Source organism: Rhea pennata, chromosome 3, assembly GCF_028389875.1.
Source record: "Rhea pennata isolate bPtePen1 chromosome 3, bPtePen1.pri, whole genome shotgun sequence".
In the NCBI taxonomy this organism is placed as follows: domain Eukaryota; kingdom Metazoa; phylum Chordata; class Aves; order Rheiformes; family Rheidae; genus Rhea; species Rhea pennata.
The window spans coordinates 44,855,404-44,870,323 of NC_084665.1; the positions used below are offsets into that span (position 1 = coordinate 44,855,404).

General features: G+C 36.9%; 1 protein-coding gene across 1 annotated transcript in view; it reads left to right on the forward strand.

Annotated features, from left to right (window-relative positions):
- ERO1B (endoplasmic reticulum oxidoreductase 1 beta) overlaps nt 1-14,920 on the forward strand; it is a 40,188-nt gene that overhangs the window by 14,828 nt on the left and 10,440 nt on the right. The window contains exons 4-9 of the mRNA XM_062572171.1: nt 790-831; nt 7,572-7,654; nt 9,551-9,624; nt 12,240-12,360; nt 12,452-12,498; nt 13,679-13,690. Of these exons, the coding sequence (XP_062428155.1) occupies nt 790-831; nt 7,572-7,654; nt 9,551-9,624; nt 12,240-12,360; nt 12,452-12,498; nt 13,679-13,690 (379 nt within the window). The remainder of the gene's footprint in view (nt 1-789; nt 832-7,571; nt 7,655-9,550; nt 9,625-12,239; nt 12,361-12,451; nt 12,499-13,678; nt 13,691-14,920) is intronic.

Genomic DNA, 14,920 nt, shown 5'->3' on the forward strand with positions numbered 1-14,920 from the left:
AGAGGGAGTGGGAGGTGGGAAGGAAGGCAACTTAGCTGTCCGTTTGGAAAATCTGGTAGATTCTTAATTATACAATGAGCTATCCTGATAATACTAATGATCCATCTATATAGGTCTCTTCCTTTATGGATGACAAAGCATTTGGAAATGTGATTTAATGAAACCTCATGATTGAGACTAGAACTTACAGTAATTGATACCTTGCTGTCACCCAAGTGACTGGTCAGGACATGTATACAATGTACAGCTTGACTTTCAGAAGATATACTGAAGACAATCATTTCTTAGCCTATTTGGAAATTATATGTCTTCAATTAAAAAAAGGTTATCTTCCCTTGACATGTGGTAAATGTCACATTTAAATTTTTGAGGTATTATCTACATCAGTTTTTAAACATTTTCTGCAGACTGATTTAACAGTGTTTAAATTATGACTCATCTGTATTTTTACTCAATCATCAGGTAACAGAGTTCAGAGTAATTATAGCAATATTTACTAATAAAATCTTAAATTTAAATTTAAGGATAGTAATAGCTATTTTTCCCTTCAAAAACAGAAATATATTTGAAATACCCTAAGGTCTTAATTATTTTTACCAATAGAATAATTAACTTTAAATTTATTATAAGCTGTAGTACTGTTTTGGATATAATATGTTCCGAAAATAAAGGTGCAAGCTAATTACATACTACAAGTTGGCTTCCATAGAAATGATATCTAATTCCTGGACTTTAATCCAGACATAACCATTTCTGTGAACAGTGTAAGAATGATTTTTTTTGTTTCAGAGCAAAGTACCTGTTGGGATTAAAGCTGGGAGCTCTAATAAAGTAAGTAGTCATTTATTTTTGGACTTTCTTCTGATTCACTGTAATCTTAATACTTTAGTAGTGTTTAGTTTTCTATCACAAGCTTTCCATCTTGGCATAGTGATGAAATTTTTAACATAACTGATCAGTTTCTGTACATGGCTTATATTTTTACTTTTATTAAAAGTTACATTATATTAACTAATATCACACATCAGTTATATGTGTGTGTGTAATGTAACATAGTGTTTCTGACCTATTTAGTGCTGTCATGTTGTTCTGAGTCTTTCCTAGCTTGAGAATTGATACTCACTGAACCAATGAATGAACAAAGATAGCGGTGCATGGTCACTGAATGCCTGATGTGAAATTCTCATTAATTTCTGAGCTAGTCTGTAATGTTGTAGACAGATGCACAGTTGCAGTAGCAGTGCAATCTTCTAAGAATCATGTATAAATATGACCTGTAGTATTGGGGAAAAAAAGAATGATTCTATGTAGTTATGCCACATTGAGTCTTGAGGAGGTAGTTAGCCTAAAGATAATTTAGGCTCAGCCATTTTAAAGTGATTTAGCTGAAAGCTTAAGCTGTCAGTGTGTGTTGTTGGCTTTTGCTTGCTTTTGAGCCATCCTGTTTAGATCATCAAGTGATCTTAGTAAAGCCACAGGAGTAAAGAAGGCATGAAGACCTATAAAAGAGATCAGAAAGAGAGAGAGAGAGAAACAAACAAACAAAATAAACAGAATACTCCCAAAATACTAGCCAAAGTGCCCAAGATAAGGGTCGTGGCAATTGAAGGAAGGTTTTTCTATTGAGTGCCTTCACTCTGTTGTAGACTCATGCTTACTGTTGCTTAACTCTGCATCTTCATCCTACACAGCTGTCTGTCATAGACAGTGCAGTACTTCAGGTGGACTTTACACCTCACTGGGCAGCTATAGTCACTGCTTATCTAACCTGAATATAGTCTACTGTCTCAAATAACCTTGGCATTAGATTTAAACCATATGCCAAGAAAGATCACCAAAGACAGCTGAGGGAAATACTTTAAGTGGATGACTTCTGTATATTCTACTAACGTGTACAGTGCAGACAAGTCTGTCTAAGCTCCGGCTGAAGAGCAAGTCTTGTCTTCTATTTGCACACATATTGGTAAGTTCGATCTGAAATCAAGTGTGGCTAAATGTGTTTTGGCATAAGCAGTGGTTGCTCTGGGAAAACTTTGGTGCTATCTCTGGACAGAAGATCTTGAGTTTTAGCTCGAAGATCAGTTGCTACTTCTCTTTTTCATTGACTGTGTTCTCTTCTAAGCTTTATTGGAGAGAACTGACTCCTGAAATATCATAATGCCTTTTTGAAGATAAGCTTTTAGAAGTGATAACAATTCTTCACAAATTCTTCACACAAATTGCGGCATTTGAGCCTCCTGATTTTTCCTGTGAGCCCTAATGAAAGTGTTAATTAGTACCAGAGAAGTATGCTGGTTTTTAGATAGTTTGCAAGAGCAGATTGAATTGTACTTCCAAGGTGAGACATTGACCACCTTTTTATTTCCCAACATTTTAGGGAGGAGGATTTGGGAAGCTCTAATTTGCAAGTATATTTGTTACAGTTTCCTTCTTTGAATTGCCTTGCAGGCTGTTGCAGTCAGCTGTAGTGCTGGAAGTTGAACAATTCCAACACCTTAATTTTAGTGGAACTAAGACTCTTCTTATCTGCTTTTCTCTCAGAATTATTAATCCTTCTGTAAGAAAATTATCATCAGGACTGACATCAATCTTACCTGCACCATTCTGATACTTACTGAGTTAAAGATCTTCCCTGGAACCGATTAAAAATTGGCAATCTCTTTGAATATCGCTTTTAAGGAAACTTCAGATTTACCTTAATATGGACGTTTTGATTCAAGGAGTGCGTAGACCTTTAAGTACTGTTACTAGACTGTTCTTGGACTGTTTGGTAATATCTTGCATCTTGTGGGTTTTCCTTAAAGTACTGGTGTAAGAGGGGGAAATGGGAGCAGTAGGGGAACATACTAGTTTTATGCTTGTCTGGTTCGTCTCTTTCCTCCTGATAGGGTCTGTCTTGCAAAGGGGAGAAGCAGCCAAGACATCTTTCAGTAATCACAGAATCGCAGAATAATTGAGTTTGGAAAGGGGCCTCTGAAGATCATCTGGTCCAACACCCACCTTGCTCAAGCAGGATCAGCTAGAGCTGGTTGCCCAGGATCATGTCCAGCTGGGTTTTGGATATCTCCAAGGATGGAGACTGTACAGCCTTTCTGAGCAACCTATTCCAGTGCTCAGTCACCCTCATAGTGAAGAACTATTTTTATCATGTTCAGATGGAATTTTCTGTTTCATTTTGTGCACATTGCCTCTTACACTGTCACTGGGCACAACTGGGAAGAGTCTGACCCTGTCATCTTTACACCTTCTCGTCAGACTTTTAGAACCATTGATAAGATTTCCCCCTTTTCATTGATAAGAACCTTCCCTCCCTTGACCTTCCCTTCTGCAGGCTGAACAGTCTTAGCTCTCTCAGCCACTCCTCATATGAGAGTTGTTCCAATCCCTTAATCATCTTTGTGGCCTTGTGCTAGGACATGCTCCAGTAAATCTACCTGTTTTGTACTGGGAGGCCAGAACTGGAAAGATGTGACCTCACCAGTGTTGAGTAGAGAAATGGATCACTTCCCTCAGCCTGCTGGCAATGTTCTTCCTAATGCAGCCCAGGATGCTGTTGGTCATCTTTGCCACAAAGTTGCATTGCTGACCCATGTTCGCCCTGTTGTCTGCCAGGACTCCCAGGTGCTTCTCTGAAAATCTGCTCTGTAGCTGCTTGGCCCCGAGCCTGTACTGGTGTGTGGGGTTATTCTTCCCCAAGTGCAAGACTTAGCACTTCTCATTGTTGAGTGTCATGAGGTTTCTCTCTGCTCATTTCTGCAGCCTCTTAAGGTCCCCCTGAAAGGCAGTGCAACCCTCTCTATTGATTACTCATCCTAGTTTTATACTGTCTGCAATATATTTTGTATTATGTGAGGTATGCTCTCTGAAGTAGATGCCCTCAAGGTAGAATCCCGTGGAGAAGTCTTCTGTGGTCCAAGTCCTTGGCTTCTGTGCAGTTTCCTATTATCCTTCTCTCCTAAAGTAGAAGGACTTGTAAACTTAAAGCTTTTTTCAGATTTTCATGTTTTTGTTTGCTATAGAACTTAGCAGAGACAACTGTTCAGCTTTTGGAAGATCAGCTAGCCACAAGGATCAGAATTACATTTCTACAGCTTCTTCACAGATGTGTGGTTAGGAATAGAGAATCTCCTTTTAACTCATTGCACCAAGATAGTCTGGAGAGGCCTGAAGTAGTTTCCCTTTCTATGGTCTTGTTTTATATGAGTGGTGAAAGCATTTTTTGGGAAGACTCTCAAGAACTGTCATAATTGGTATATTAACTTTCGAAGCAAGGTACAGGATGCAGTAACTCGAGGTTACAAGATTTAACTTCATGTATTACTTCCTACTCAATTCTCTTTATTTTTTTTTTTTTTTTAGAGGCTACTCTTGGGAGGCCTTTCTTTGGCAAGAACAGATACTTTGTCCTGATCTACATCACAGAGCAATAGAGGTCCCATAGCTGTTTCTGTTAAACGCTGGAAAATAGTGGAGTCTGGAAACATGCTTGAGACTTGAATGTTCATTCTGCTTGGAAACTTAGATTTAGGATGGTATTGTTGGCAATAATTTTTTCATTTCAAAGTAGAGATTGATACGCAAATCTAGACATGCGGAATGTTTACTTCAGCATCTTAGAATGTTATTTCTTCAGCAGAATCTGTTTCATTTTAGGTCAAATCCATTTTTCATTTTTTTTCCATTTAACAGCCACATGATGCTAAAGAATGAGCCCCCCACCTAGGAAATCCAAGAAAATTGAATGGAAAGTTCTTTCTAGAGTAATTATTTATTAGAGGCAAGTCTTAAATGATTTCTATAATCTCTTTCACTTTTTTGGTCTTTGGTAGGATCTACTCTTTCTCTTCTAACAATTACATATTATTCCATTCTAGTATTTCAAAGTGTGCATTAGGCTTATCTTTCACAGTACCATTTCCAGGTGAGAGGAAAGCCTGTTAATTATTCATCTGTCTTACAGCAAAAGTGCAGGTTTGTTTTGCTGTGGTGAACCATGTAATTACTTCTATTTGCGTGGTGCATGAAATGATATGAACCCTTCAAAAATGCTCTTTAGAAATGAATGGTATTGTCCATAGCCTGCCATCATCCTCCCCAATGTAAGTCTTCTGTCCTTGGTGAATAATATAGGGCATCATGTGCAAAGGTTTGTTGTGTAACCCTCCTTTTCTGGGTCATTTTAGGCAACTTTGACTGTGCAAAGAGACTCTAAGCTGGGTAGACAACAAGAAAGTACAGAGCAGTTGACTAATGTGTATTGTGGCTGGCTAGGAATAACAAACTCTTAGCCTAAACATTAATCTTAGTTATGATAAAGTACTTAAGTCTTTGCTTGCTGGACTATTATCAGTCAAATGGGAAAGGGTTAGTCTCCCTTGCTTCTTGGTATAGGGTGGTCCTCAGTGTTGCTGAACTGCCATTGCCTGACACCTTCCAAACTGATTTTACACGTTTTTGAGTGTTTCTTTGCTCTCAAATCCTTGAACTGCTGCATATCAACATCTCAACAATCTTACCTCTGTCTGTAGTTTTACCTATATCTTTCTTAGACCCAGTCTACATATTTCTATATTTTCCTTAAAGCTTTCTCACAAACTTAGCATTTTTCTCAGAAGCTTGAATTGTACAGTTGTGCACAAGTTAAGCAGTTGTGCCATGTCAAAACTAGACTAGTTGTGCCATGTCAAAACTGGAATCACAGCTCAACCTTTAGGTTTACTCACAATATGGTCAGTGTATTTTTAAGGAGTAGTAAAAGTACAAATGCAAATGTGTATTTGAAACAAATAAATGTTCATGCTTGCATATATGAACAATTTTAAGTAAATCCTTGCTTTTTCTAAAAGGCATTATGATATGTACATTGTGAATAAAAAACCCTGCGGCTTTTCTAAATACACGTAAGAAATAAGAACCAAAGTTTGATGACAGTTTGGTCCTCAGAAATGAATTATTTTTAAAAAATGAATTTTTAAAATTTATCTAATTATTCTTTGCTTCTGAAGTGTTGATCAAAACCTTTAGTTTCCATTTTTATTTTGAGCTGTCTCTGGATAGTAATGCTTCATGTCAATAATAGTACAATGTTGTGAATGCAATAACAGGCTTTGATACTATCAAATGTAATAGACACTAAAATAAATCATACAATTTGAAAACATGAATTTCACAGTTACAATCTGAGTAATGGTTCAGTTTGGGCTTGCGAATTGATGCAAGTATGTGCTCTGGAATGCAGGGAGGCCAGTGGTTTAGCTTTGTGGTAAGATATTGGTTGCTAACATTAAGTCATTTTCCGTATTTCTTAGAGGCTGATAAGATTTTAAAAAAACAACTCTGTAATCCTTAAGCTCAGTCTGAAAAAAAAAACTTCTCCTTTTTTGTTTTTAAGTGAGTGCTGATACTATCTATTATATTCCCAGATTGTTAGAACATCTTTTTGAGCTTTTAGCTGACAGACTAGCAACTTCTGATGACATACACATAGTATAGTGAAACGGGAGGATTTTATCTTTAGTCCTTTAAATGTTTTACTTAACCTCTTAGTAGTAGAATAATTCTGTTTTGCTGGATTACTACATAAAAATATTGTAGAATCAGAGTTCAGCTTAAATTCTTCCATTTGAGTTTTACTGTAGAACAATTAAAAATCTGAATTCAGATTAAGAATCCTCTCTTCCAGGTCTGTACATACTTAAATTGTGTTTATGGACAGGCTTAATCATAGCTACATAGAATCAGTAAGGTTGGAAGGGACCTCTGGAGATCAGCTAGTCCAACCTCCCTGCTCAAGCAGGGTCACCTAGAGCATGTTAGACAGGGTTGAATCCAGGCGGGCCTTGAAGATCTCCAGAGAAGGAGACTCCACAACCTCCCTGGACAACCTGGTCCAGTGCTCCGTCACTCTCACAGGGCAGAAATTCCCCCTCACGGTCAGGCGGAACTTCCTGTGCTTCAATTTCTGCCCATTGCCCTTTGTCCTGTCACACGGGGCAACTGAAAAGAGTTTGGCCCCATCCCCTTGACACCCTCCCTTCAGGTACTTGTACACATTGATGAGATTCCCCCACAGTCTTCTCTTCCCCAGGCTAAACAGGCTCAGCTCTTGCAGCCGTTCCTCATGTGAAACATAAGGGGGGAATGACCAAAGCCAATGAGCTTTCTTACAAAACTGACCAAAAAACCTTGCAGTGTGATGAGGCTTGCAAAATGCAAGATATGTGTATGGGTATAACGATGATTATTTTTCAAGGTCAGTTTTTAAGAATGTAAAAAAAAAGGATCTAAGCCACTTCAGAACTCTATTGAATAAAAAACCCTTTTTTGACATATTTAGCTGAATTGTGTGTGGTATTTAAATCAACAGGATGAGACTGGCCTGATGAAAGTTAGTGAAGAAAGACAGAAATAATAAATATTTCAAAATTACTTACTACTTCCAAAATTGATTCCTTTTCCGCAGCACTGGCAGATTTACTTCTAAATTTAGAAATACCTTTCACATCACCCTTTTTTCCCCTCAGAGAATTTTAGGTAATTTATTTGTATACTAAATATAAACTTTCTTACAGTATTCAAAAGCAGCAAATAATTCCAAAGAATTGGAAGACTGTGAGCAAGCTAACAAACTAGGAGCAGTTAACAGTACCTTAAGGTATGCTGTGATTTATACCAATAATACAAAAATAGTAACAAAGCAGCATTTCATTTTTGTCTGTCCTGTTTTTGCAATGTGCTGGTTTTTGTTCTTCATTGTTTCCATAGTCCATTAAAAAGTAAATGTGAAATGGTGCAAGAACATCTGACAGTAAAGGTTAAAGTGATAAATACCTTTTCCAAAAAAAAAAAAAAAAAAATCAGTATTAGTAGAAGAAGATACAGCATTGGGAGGGAGGAACCTTTCAAATAAAACCAGATTTTTTTTCCTACTTTTTACTGGTATTAACATTTTTTGTTCTTGATGACTGTGCTGAATTAGGGGATTATGTCCTGCTCTGTCCTCTGTTACAGTGATGTGCCTGTTTGCGATCATTCAGTGAACCGGATCAGGGAGCCCATTTTATTGTTGGCAAAGCTACTTTTTACCTTGGATCAATTCCCTGATCTTGCTTATTGCATGGCACAGTCAGGGTTGGGTGGGAGGAATTCTACAGGATGGTATTGCAATGGAGGAAGCAAGTATGTTAACAGCATTCACAAAAACTTGCATTCTTTTAGATTCTGCACCTTTAAAAAAGAGAAAAGTCAGTTCTAGTGAAAGAGAGATCTGCTGCTTTTGGCCACAGAAACACCTTTACCTGATACTGATGTTGGGATGTTCCTCTAACAAAATGAGACTGCCATGAAAAAGCAACTGCTTCCACCTGGTGTGCAGTATTTTAAACCTGAGTGGAGCCTCTGTCTAGTTTTTTAGGGATAGTAATTCCTACTCCTGTAGGACCAAGAATACAAAATCGAGCATATGTTCAGAGAACTAAAGAGAAGATTGCCTTTTGTGAGATTGGGGTAGTCAAAGTTGGGATAGGGCAGCATGTAATGGATCTTGAAAGAGCAAGACAAGTTTGTGATTTGTAGGCCAACCTCTACATGCTCTACTGAGCAGTGCATAATCCTCATGGGTTTGGATTATTCTCCTTTATCAACTATTTCTTATGAATAGCAAGTGTTCTCTGGTAGTAATTACTGGAGAAGTTCATCAGGGAAGCTTTTAAGGCTACTCAGCTAATAGCAAGTATAAAGTCTCCTGTTGTGATTTGGCAGAAGATAAGAACAGTATCTTGTTTCAGAACTGTCTCTGTACAAGTGAGCTCGTTCTAATTTGATTTAATTGAATGGATTGTTCATATTATTTCAAGGGTCTTCACTCTATCCTAGAGCAGGAGTTCCCAAACTTAACTTTGCTTACATTTTGGTGTTAGCATCATCAGTAGTTTTGTACTGCGTATACATGTAGAAGGAAGCATTCAATTTTTGGTGCTGTTTGTATTTCATAGTATGGGAACTTCTAGGTGCCTGTCTCTCTGCCTTGAAAATGCCAAGATGAGTGGAATACTGTTGTTGTTTAAAAGGCTTAAGGCAAACCATACTACTAGAATACTTCAGATTGGAAGGGGGCTTTAGAGGTCCAACCTCCCATTCAAAGCAAGGCTAACTATTGTAGGTCCCTTTGAAAGTAAGGGTTAAAAAAATATTATGATCAATTAAAAATTATAGATGCTAAAGAAATACTTTGAAAAGTGTTTAAAAACTTGTGCTATGGAAATATTTTACCAAGCTTTTACTGAAGGGAATGAAGTCATTGCCAGTTTGTTCAGATAAGGACAGTGAAATCTTTCCTGCTGTCTTATGTTAAACTTACTTTTAGAAGTATTGCAGTTGATGCCTGCTTGACTTTGTGTAGCTAATGAGCAGTAACTCCATATATTCAGTGTCAGATACAGTAATTCAGAATTTAGTTTCAGGTTACTTTGTGGTTCGTGTTTCTTTCAGTAGTTCTTAATGAAATTGTTTATTTAAAAGTTTAAAACCGAATGTATTTTCTTCCCCTCAGTAACCAAAGTAAGGAGGCTTTCATTGACTGGGCAAGATACGATGATTCACAGGATCATTTTTGTGAACTTGATGGTAAAATGTTTAAGCTTTTTCAGAGTGTTTGTTTTATTTGCTGTCTCTTTAGAAACATAACACATGTGCACACATATACACACACAGAAAAGATTGTAGTTGCTCTGCAAATAACTATTTTAAAGTTTTAATTTTGTACTAAATGGACATGTGGTAGTTAATATAATCTTACATGCAGAGAATGCAGTTTTTACATGGAATAGTTGGTAGTCTGTGTAGTGTATTACCTCCTGTTGCTGTAGTGAGTGGAAGACATCAGTGTAAATAAAAAAGAAGAAAATAAGTGGGAGGATTTTAGCGTGTTCTTAAAAAATCTACCTCTGACAAGAGTTGCATACGGTACAAATATAAGACAACTTACTTGTACCTGATTTAGTTTCTTACTGCCATATTATTTTTGCTGCTATTCTGTTGTCTATGCTTGGGCTGATTCTATTCCTTTCCAGCCTTCTTATGTTTCAAATGATCTCTGTACTAAACTCACCCTTATTTGTAAAAACTTTCTCATTGTTAAAACAGTAGGATACTGGGTTGTGTCTTCCCTCTGCTCCACATGTGTAAGTCCTTTTATTTGCTTCTAACATTCAAAGCATAGAGGAATGTTTTTCAGATAAACATGGAAATTGTCATATTCAGGAATCTAGCAATGGCTGTCCAAATCCTTTTTATTAAATACTTTAGCCTCCCATGCTAGAAAGAATCAGAATGTAATGCAAGATATTGTAATCTGTCTTTAGGCTGATGTTTGGTGTCACCTGAGAAAGTAGCAGCTGTAATAGACTTAACAACTGTAGTTCTTTCAGCACTTCTACTGTGTATTATCCGTGAAAATTTTCTGTATAAACTCCTCAGTAATGTTCACTGAGTGTTTACTACTGCAGATCTGAAATTGTATATGCAATAAGCTGCTGTTGTCTCTGCTATCTTCAAGTTGCACATGTAGCTTTTTAAGAGGAGTCCTTTGGGAAAGGTGTTTAGTTTAAGGAGCATTTCTTTTAGAAACAGTATTAACTTAGTAGTTCCTGATTCCACTGCACCTCTTCTCATCATATCCCGCTGAATGGGGAAGCGCTACCCCCCACTGTGTTCTTCCAGTGCCTTTTTGCACTGCCACTGGCATGTATCTCACTGCATGGTGGGAAGCTGGTTCAGCTGATTAGAATAGCAGAGAAGTAGGTTGGTATCTTCTTTTCCCAGCCCCAGGTTATTGGGATGAACTGGCTTAGCGCAGTGCGAGAGGTGAGGGGGAAGAAAGTGTTGCTCTCTTCCTCTCCTCTCTTCCCATTGGTGACAGAGCTCATAATTGACTCAGCTGTAGTGCAAAAACCGTTCCCTCAGTATTGCTCTTACAGCTTTTTGTCAGGCTTATGATAAAGCAGATCAGGGAATTGATCTAGCTGGAAAAAGCTTTCCTAACTTGGATCCGATTTCCAAGTGTTCTGCTGCACTGCCCCACAAATTCCAGGTGTGGGTGGACAATAAACGAACAAGTAGGGACCTGAAGTTACCGATAAGGCTAGGAACTGCTTAGGTTAGCCATGCTGACAAATAAACAAGCTATAGTTTGACTTTGTTCCATCTGCACTCAATGTGTGTTCTTGTGTATCTTGTGTCTGTCCTTTTCTTTTTTTCTAATACTGCTGAAGCGATGCTTAAATGCTCATGCAGGATCATCTCTTCCTTCTAGAGCAGTTCTCACTGTCTGTTCCTGTGGATTTTTTTTTTTTCCCCCAACATCTGAGGAAATACTCAGTAGTACTGCTTGGCCTATTCTGTTTGATTATGGTTAAGTCTGTGAACTACTGGCTTTTTTTTTAAGCATGAATTGCTCTTAACATAGAGAAGGGGAGGGAATTCTTCCTGCTTTTTACTAGTTGTAACTCAAAACTTAAAGTTTTTATTCCTACAGAGTTTTCAAGCAGAGAGAGCAGTTTAACTGTTTTCTTTGGGTATGTTGCCCGAAATCTGAAGTGAACCTTAGAGGCACAAGTTTAATTTGTTGAAATTCTACTTAAATTGTGTGTTTTGTGCTGTAACCAACAAATGATCTGGTATATGCTGAAAGTTCATTCAATTAAGTGGTGTGAGCCTAGCTTTCTGCCAGTATATATGAGTATCTGGTAGGGGAAGAAAAGTTTTAGCTAATAAATGCACAGTATGTTCCAACTACAAGATGCACTTTGACCTTGTTTTTCCTAAGAAAACCATTTAGTAGTATTTCCATTTAGCCCTCCCCCAACACTTCCAGACAAATCAACCCTTAATTCAAAGCCCACCTAAAACAAAACACTATTTGTATCTTATTATAAGGTGAGAGAACATCTACATTGTGGCAAGTGTTGATAGTGTTGTTGAATGACTCCATAGAAAGTGTTCAGACAAAGCAGAAATTATGGCAGCACAAAAGACTGGAAGAAATCATATCCTTTAGGGGTTTCTATTTGGTATGTATATTGCTGTATTGTTATGCACAAGGCATTTATAATCCAAGAAGAAAGCAGAATAGTATTATATTGGAACTCATATATAATTCTGTACAACTTCCTTTGTAAGTTTAAGTCTTTTTTTTTAATAAATGATCAGCTAGAATATGTAACAAAAAATTTCCTATTTAGATGAGAGATCCCCAGATGCACAGTATGTGGATTTGCTATTGAATCCGGAACGTTATACTGGATACAAAGGGCCCTCTGCATGGAGAGTGTGGAACAGCATCTATGAAGAAAACTGCTTCAAGTAATCGGGATGGAGAGGGAGTCTGTTTTTATATCTGCACTTCAGTTTTACCTTAGAACTGATTTTTGTATTTTGTATCTTCCTTTTCTAGGCCTCGATCTGTCTATCGTCCTTTAAATCCACTGGCGCCTAGTAGGGGTGGGTCTTGCCTATTTTATTTTTAATGAAGTTTTTTTAACAGAATGACTGTTGCAGTGCAAGTGATGCAAATAACGTTCTTCAGTTAGTAGGTGTGCTTTTTTTTCCCCTCTCTCTCTTATGTAGAAATAGCTATCTATTTTCAAAATACAGATCTAGATTCATGATCATGCTTAGTTACATATTTGCTTAATTTAGTTCATGTGAATAGGCTCAGCAATGTCAGTGGCGCTGACGTGAGAATTAAAGTATATCTAGAATGGTTTAGTGGCTCAGAGTTACAGTAATTTTCTGGAGTGGATGAGAAGTTGAAGGATTAAAGTTTAACAAGACTCTTCAGCCTCTTATATTCTTCCATTGTCTTTTTTCCCTTAAAGCATTTAAATTAGTCACTTCAGCTGACAGATAATGTAATATAGTTATAAGTTTTCCATAATTAATGTTTAGTATATTACAGATGTAGAAATAATTGCACTATTGTAAGAAAGTATGGATACATAGGAAATGCTCATATGTCCAGAAATGTATTAAAATTAATATTGTAATGTATGCCAATGGATTGGGTTTAAAATTTTTCATTTTAAATTGAAAATTATAAGTTTGTTTCTAATTGTTCTGTATATGGCTTCCCCCAATAGTGTTTCTCACTTTTCAAAAAAAATGAACTAATAACCAATGATAGTTAGACATACCATCAGAGATTACAAACACAAGATAACTTTTAGCAATAAAAAGAGACACAAGATTATAATTATTGTGTCATTCTTAATGTATTGCCAGTGTATACTCACAAAAAGAACTGTAAAAGTAGTTTAATTCACAGATCAGAATTTCGGAAAGGAGCACTGATCAGATTGTTGAATTATGTGAGGTGAAGAACATGACTCCTACTTGGCTTTCTGAAGTTAGAACATATCTTTCATAAAAATATATAAATCAGATGCCATTAACATTTCAAATTCCAAGTGACTTTATTATGGTAATGTATTTAGTCTCAGCTTGTCTTGAGAAGGAAGAAGGTGGAAAGCTGCCTACATTTTCTGATAGATTCAGTAATGTTTCGTGGGCTTTTTTCAGTGTTTATAGTAAGGCTTGTTTCATTACTGCCTTGCTGTGAAAATGGTCTGTTTAATGCTCATGGATTCCTGTTTTTTGTTTTCTTTTTTCCCTCTCTTCCTAGGAGGCGATGATGGTAAGTCATCTTATTATGCTTAACCTCTAGAAGTGCAGTAAGCATTACAGTCTTGGGCTTCTGATACAGTTGCTTTACTGCTATTGCATTAGAGGGTAGGAAAGTTAGGGTTTTTTTTGTAAGTAATTTATTATGACAGTTCTTTCAATTGGAGTAAGGGAACAGAATGAGAACGGGCACAATACAATTCTGTTGTTGATTCTTATCCTTGTTACAGAGTTTGTGCTTTTTGTGAAAAACCTTACTAGCAAGAAGAATGGAATACAAAAAGGATTTTTGAATCTGGAGTCTCCTCCAGCTATGTGTGTGTCTGATCCCTTAAAAGAATATGGACAGTTTTTTTATGTACTTCCTTGAATGTTCTTTTGATTTGGGGAGAGCAAAGGCAGGATGGGGAGGAAAAAGCATTATTGAGTCTGTCCACAATAGGATAGACTTAAGATTTTTCTGTTAACTAAAACCTCTCAGGCAAAAGATCTACGTGTCAGTGTGGAGAGCCTACAGGAAGCTTTCTGCACAGTAACAGATGAAGTAAAAGCACTCACTTAGGATGCAGATGAAATAAGTGCTAGTTTGTATCATTAAATAGATAGTTACGTGCTTGGTAGGATTATCATGGCATCTTGTCATCATTCCATATCCAAAATGAGATTGCAGAAGCAGGAAGAAATGGAGAAAATCAGTCAAAGTTGCTTGAGGGCTCGGGAAAAACTGTTAGGGCTAAAATGATTAATCTACAATTCTTTTGGTCAGAGAGATTGAGTTCTTGTCCATTTGTAGATGACTGTGACTTGCCCAGAGTGGCAGCTGTGCTCCTTTTTTGAAGTCTCTTTAACAATTCAAAGATCACTATAATTTTTATCAAAATTGCAAATTTGTTCTGAAAATTGATTTTGGGTAAGCACACAGCTTTCCCCTTTTCAGTGAAAGGGGATGAGAGAATGAATGGTGGAAGCCTATTTAAGATAGAAAAATAGAGAAGTTATTTAGTTCAGTCAGCAAAAGGGTGTTTTCAAAACTATATACAGCTTTACCAGTTCTGTGAAGAATCAGTGCTATGCATCTTATTCTCAGAAAAGAATGGGTTGAAAAGTAATCAGTGTAGGTAATGCTATTAAAGCATTTTTTTAATGTGTTAAAGTGTTTTTAATACTTACTAATGATCTTCTGTGACCTGCTGAGCCAAAGAAAGCTATCTTTTGAATCCAAATACATAATATTTATAGAAAA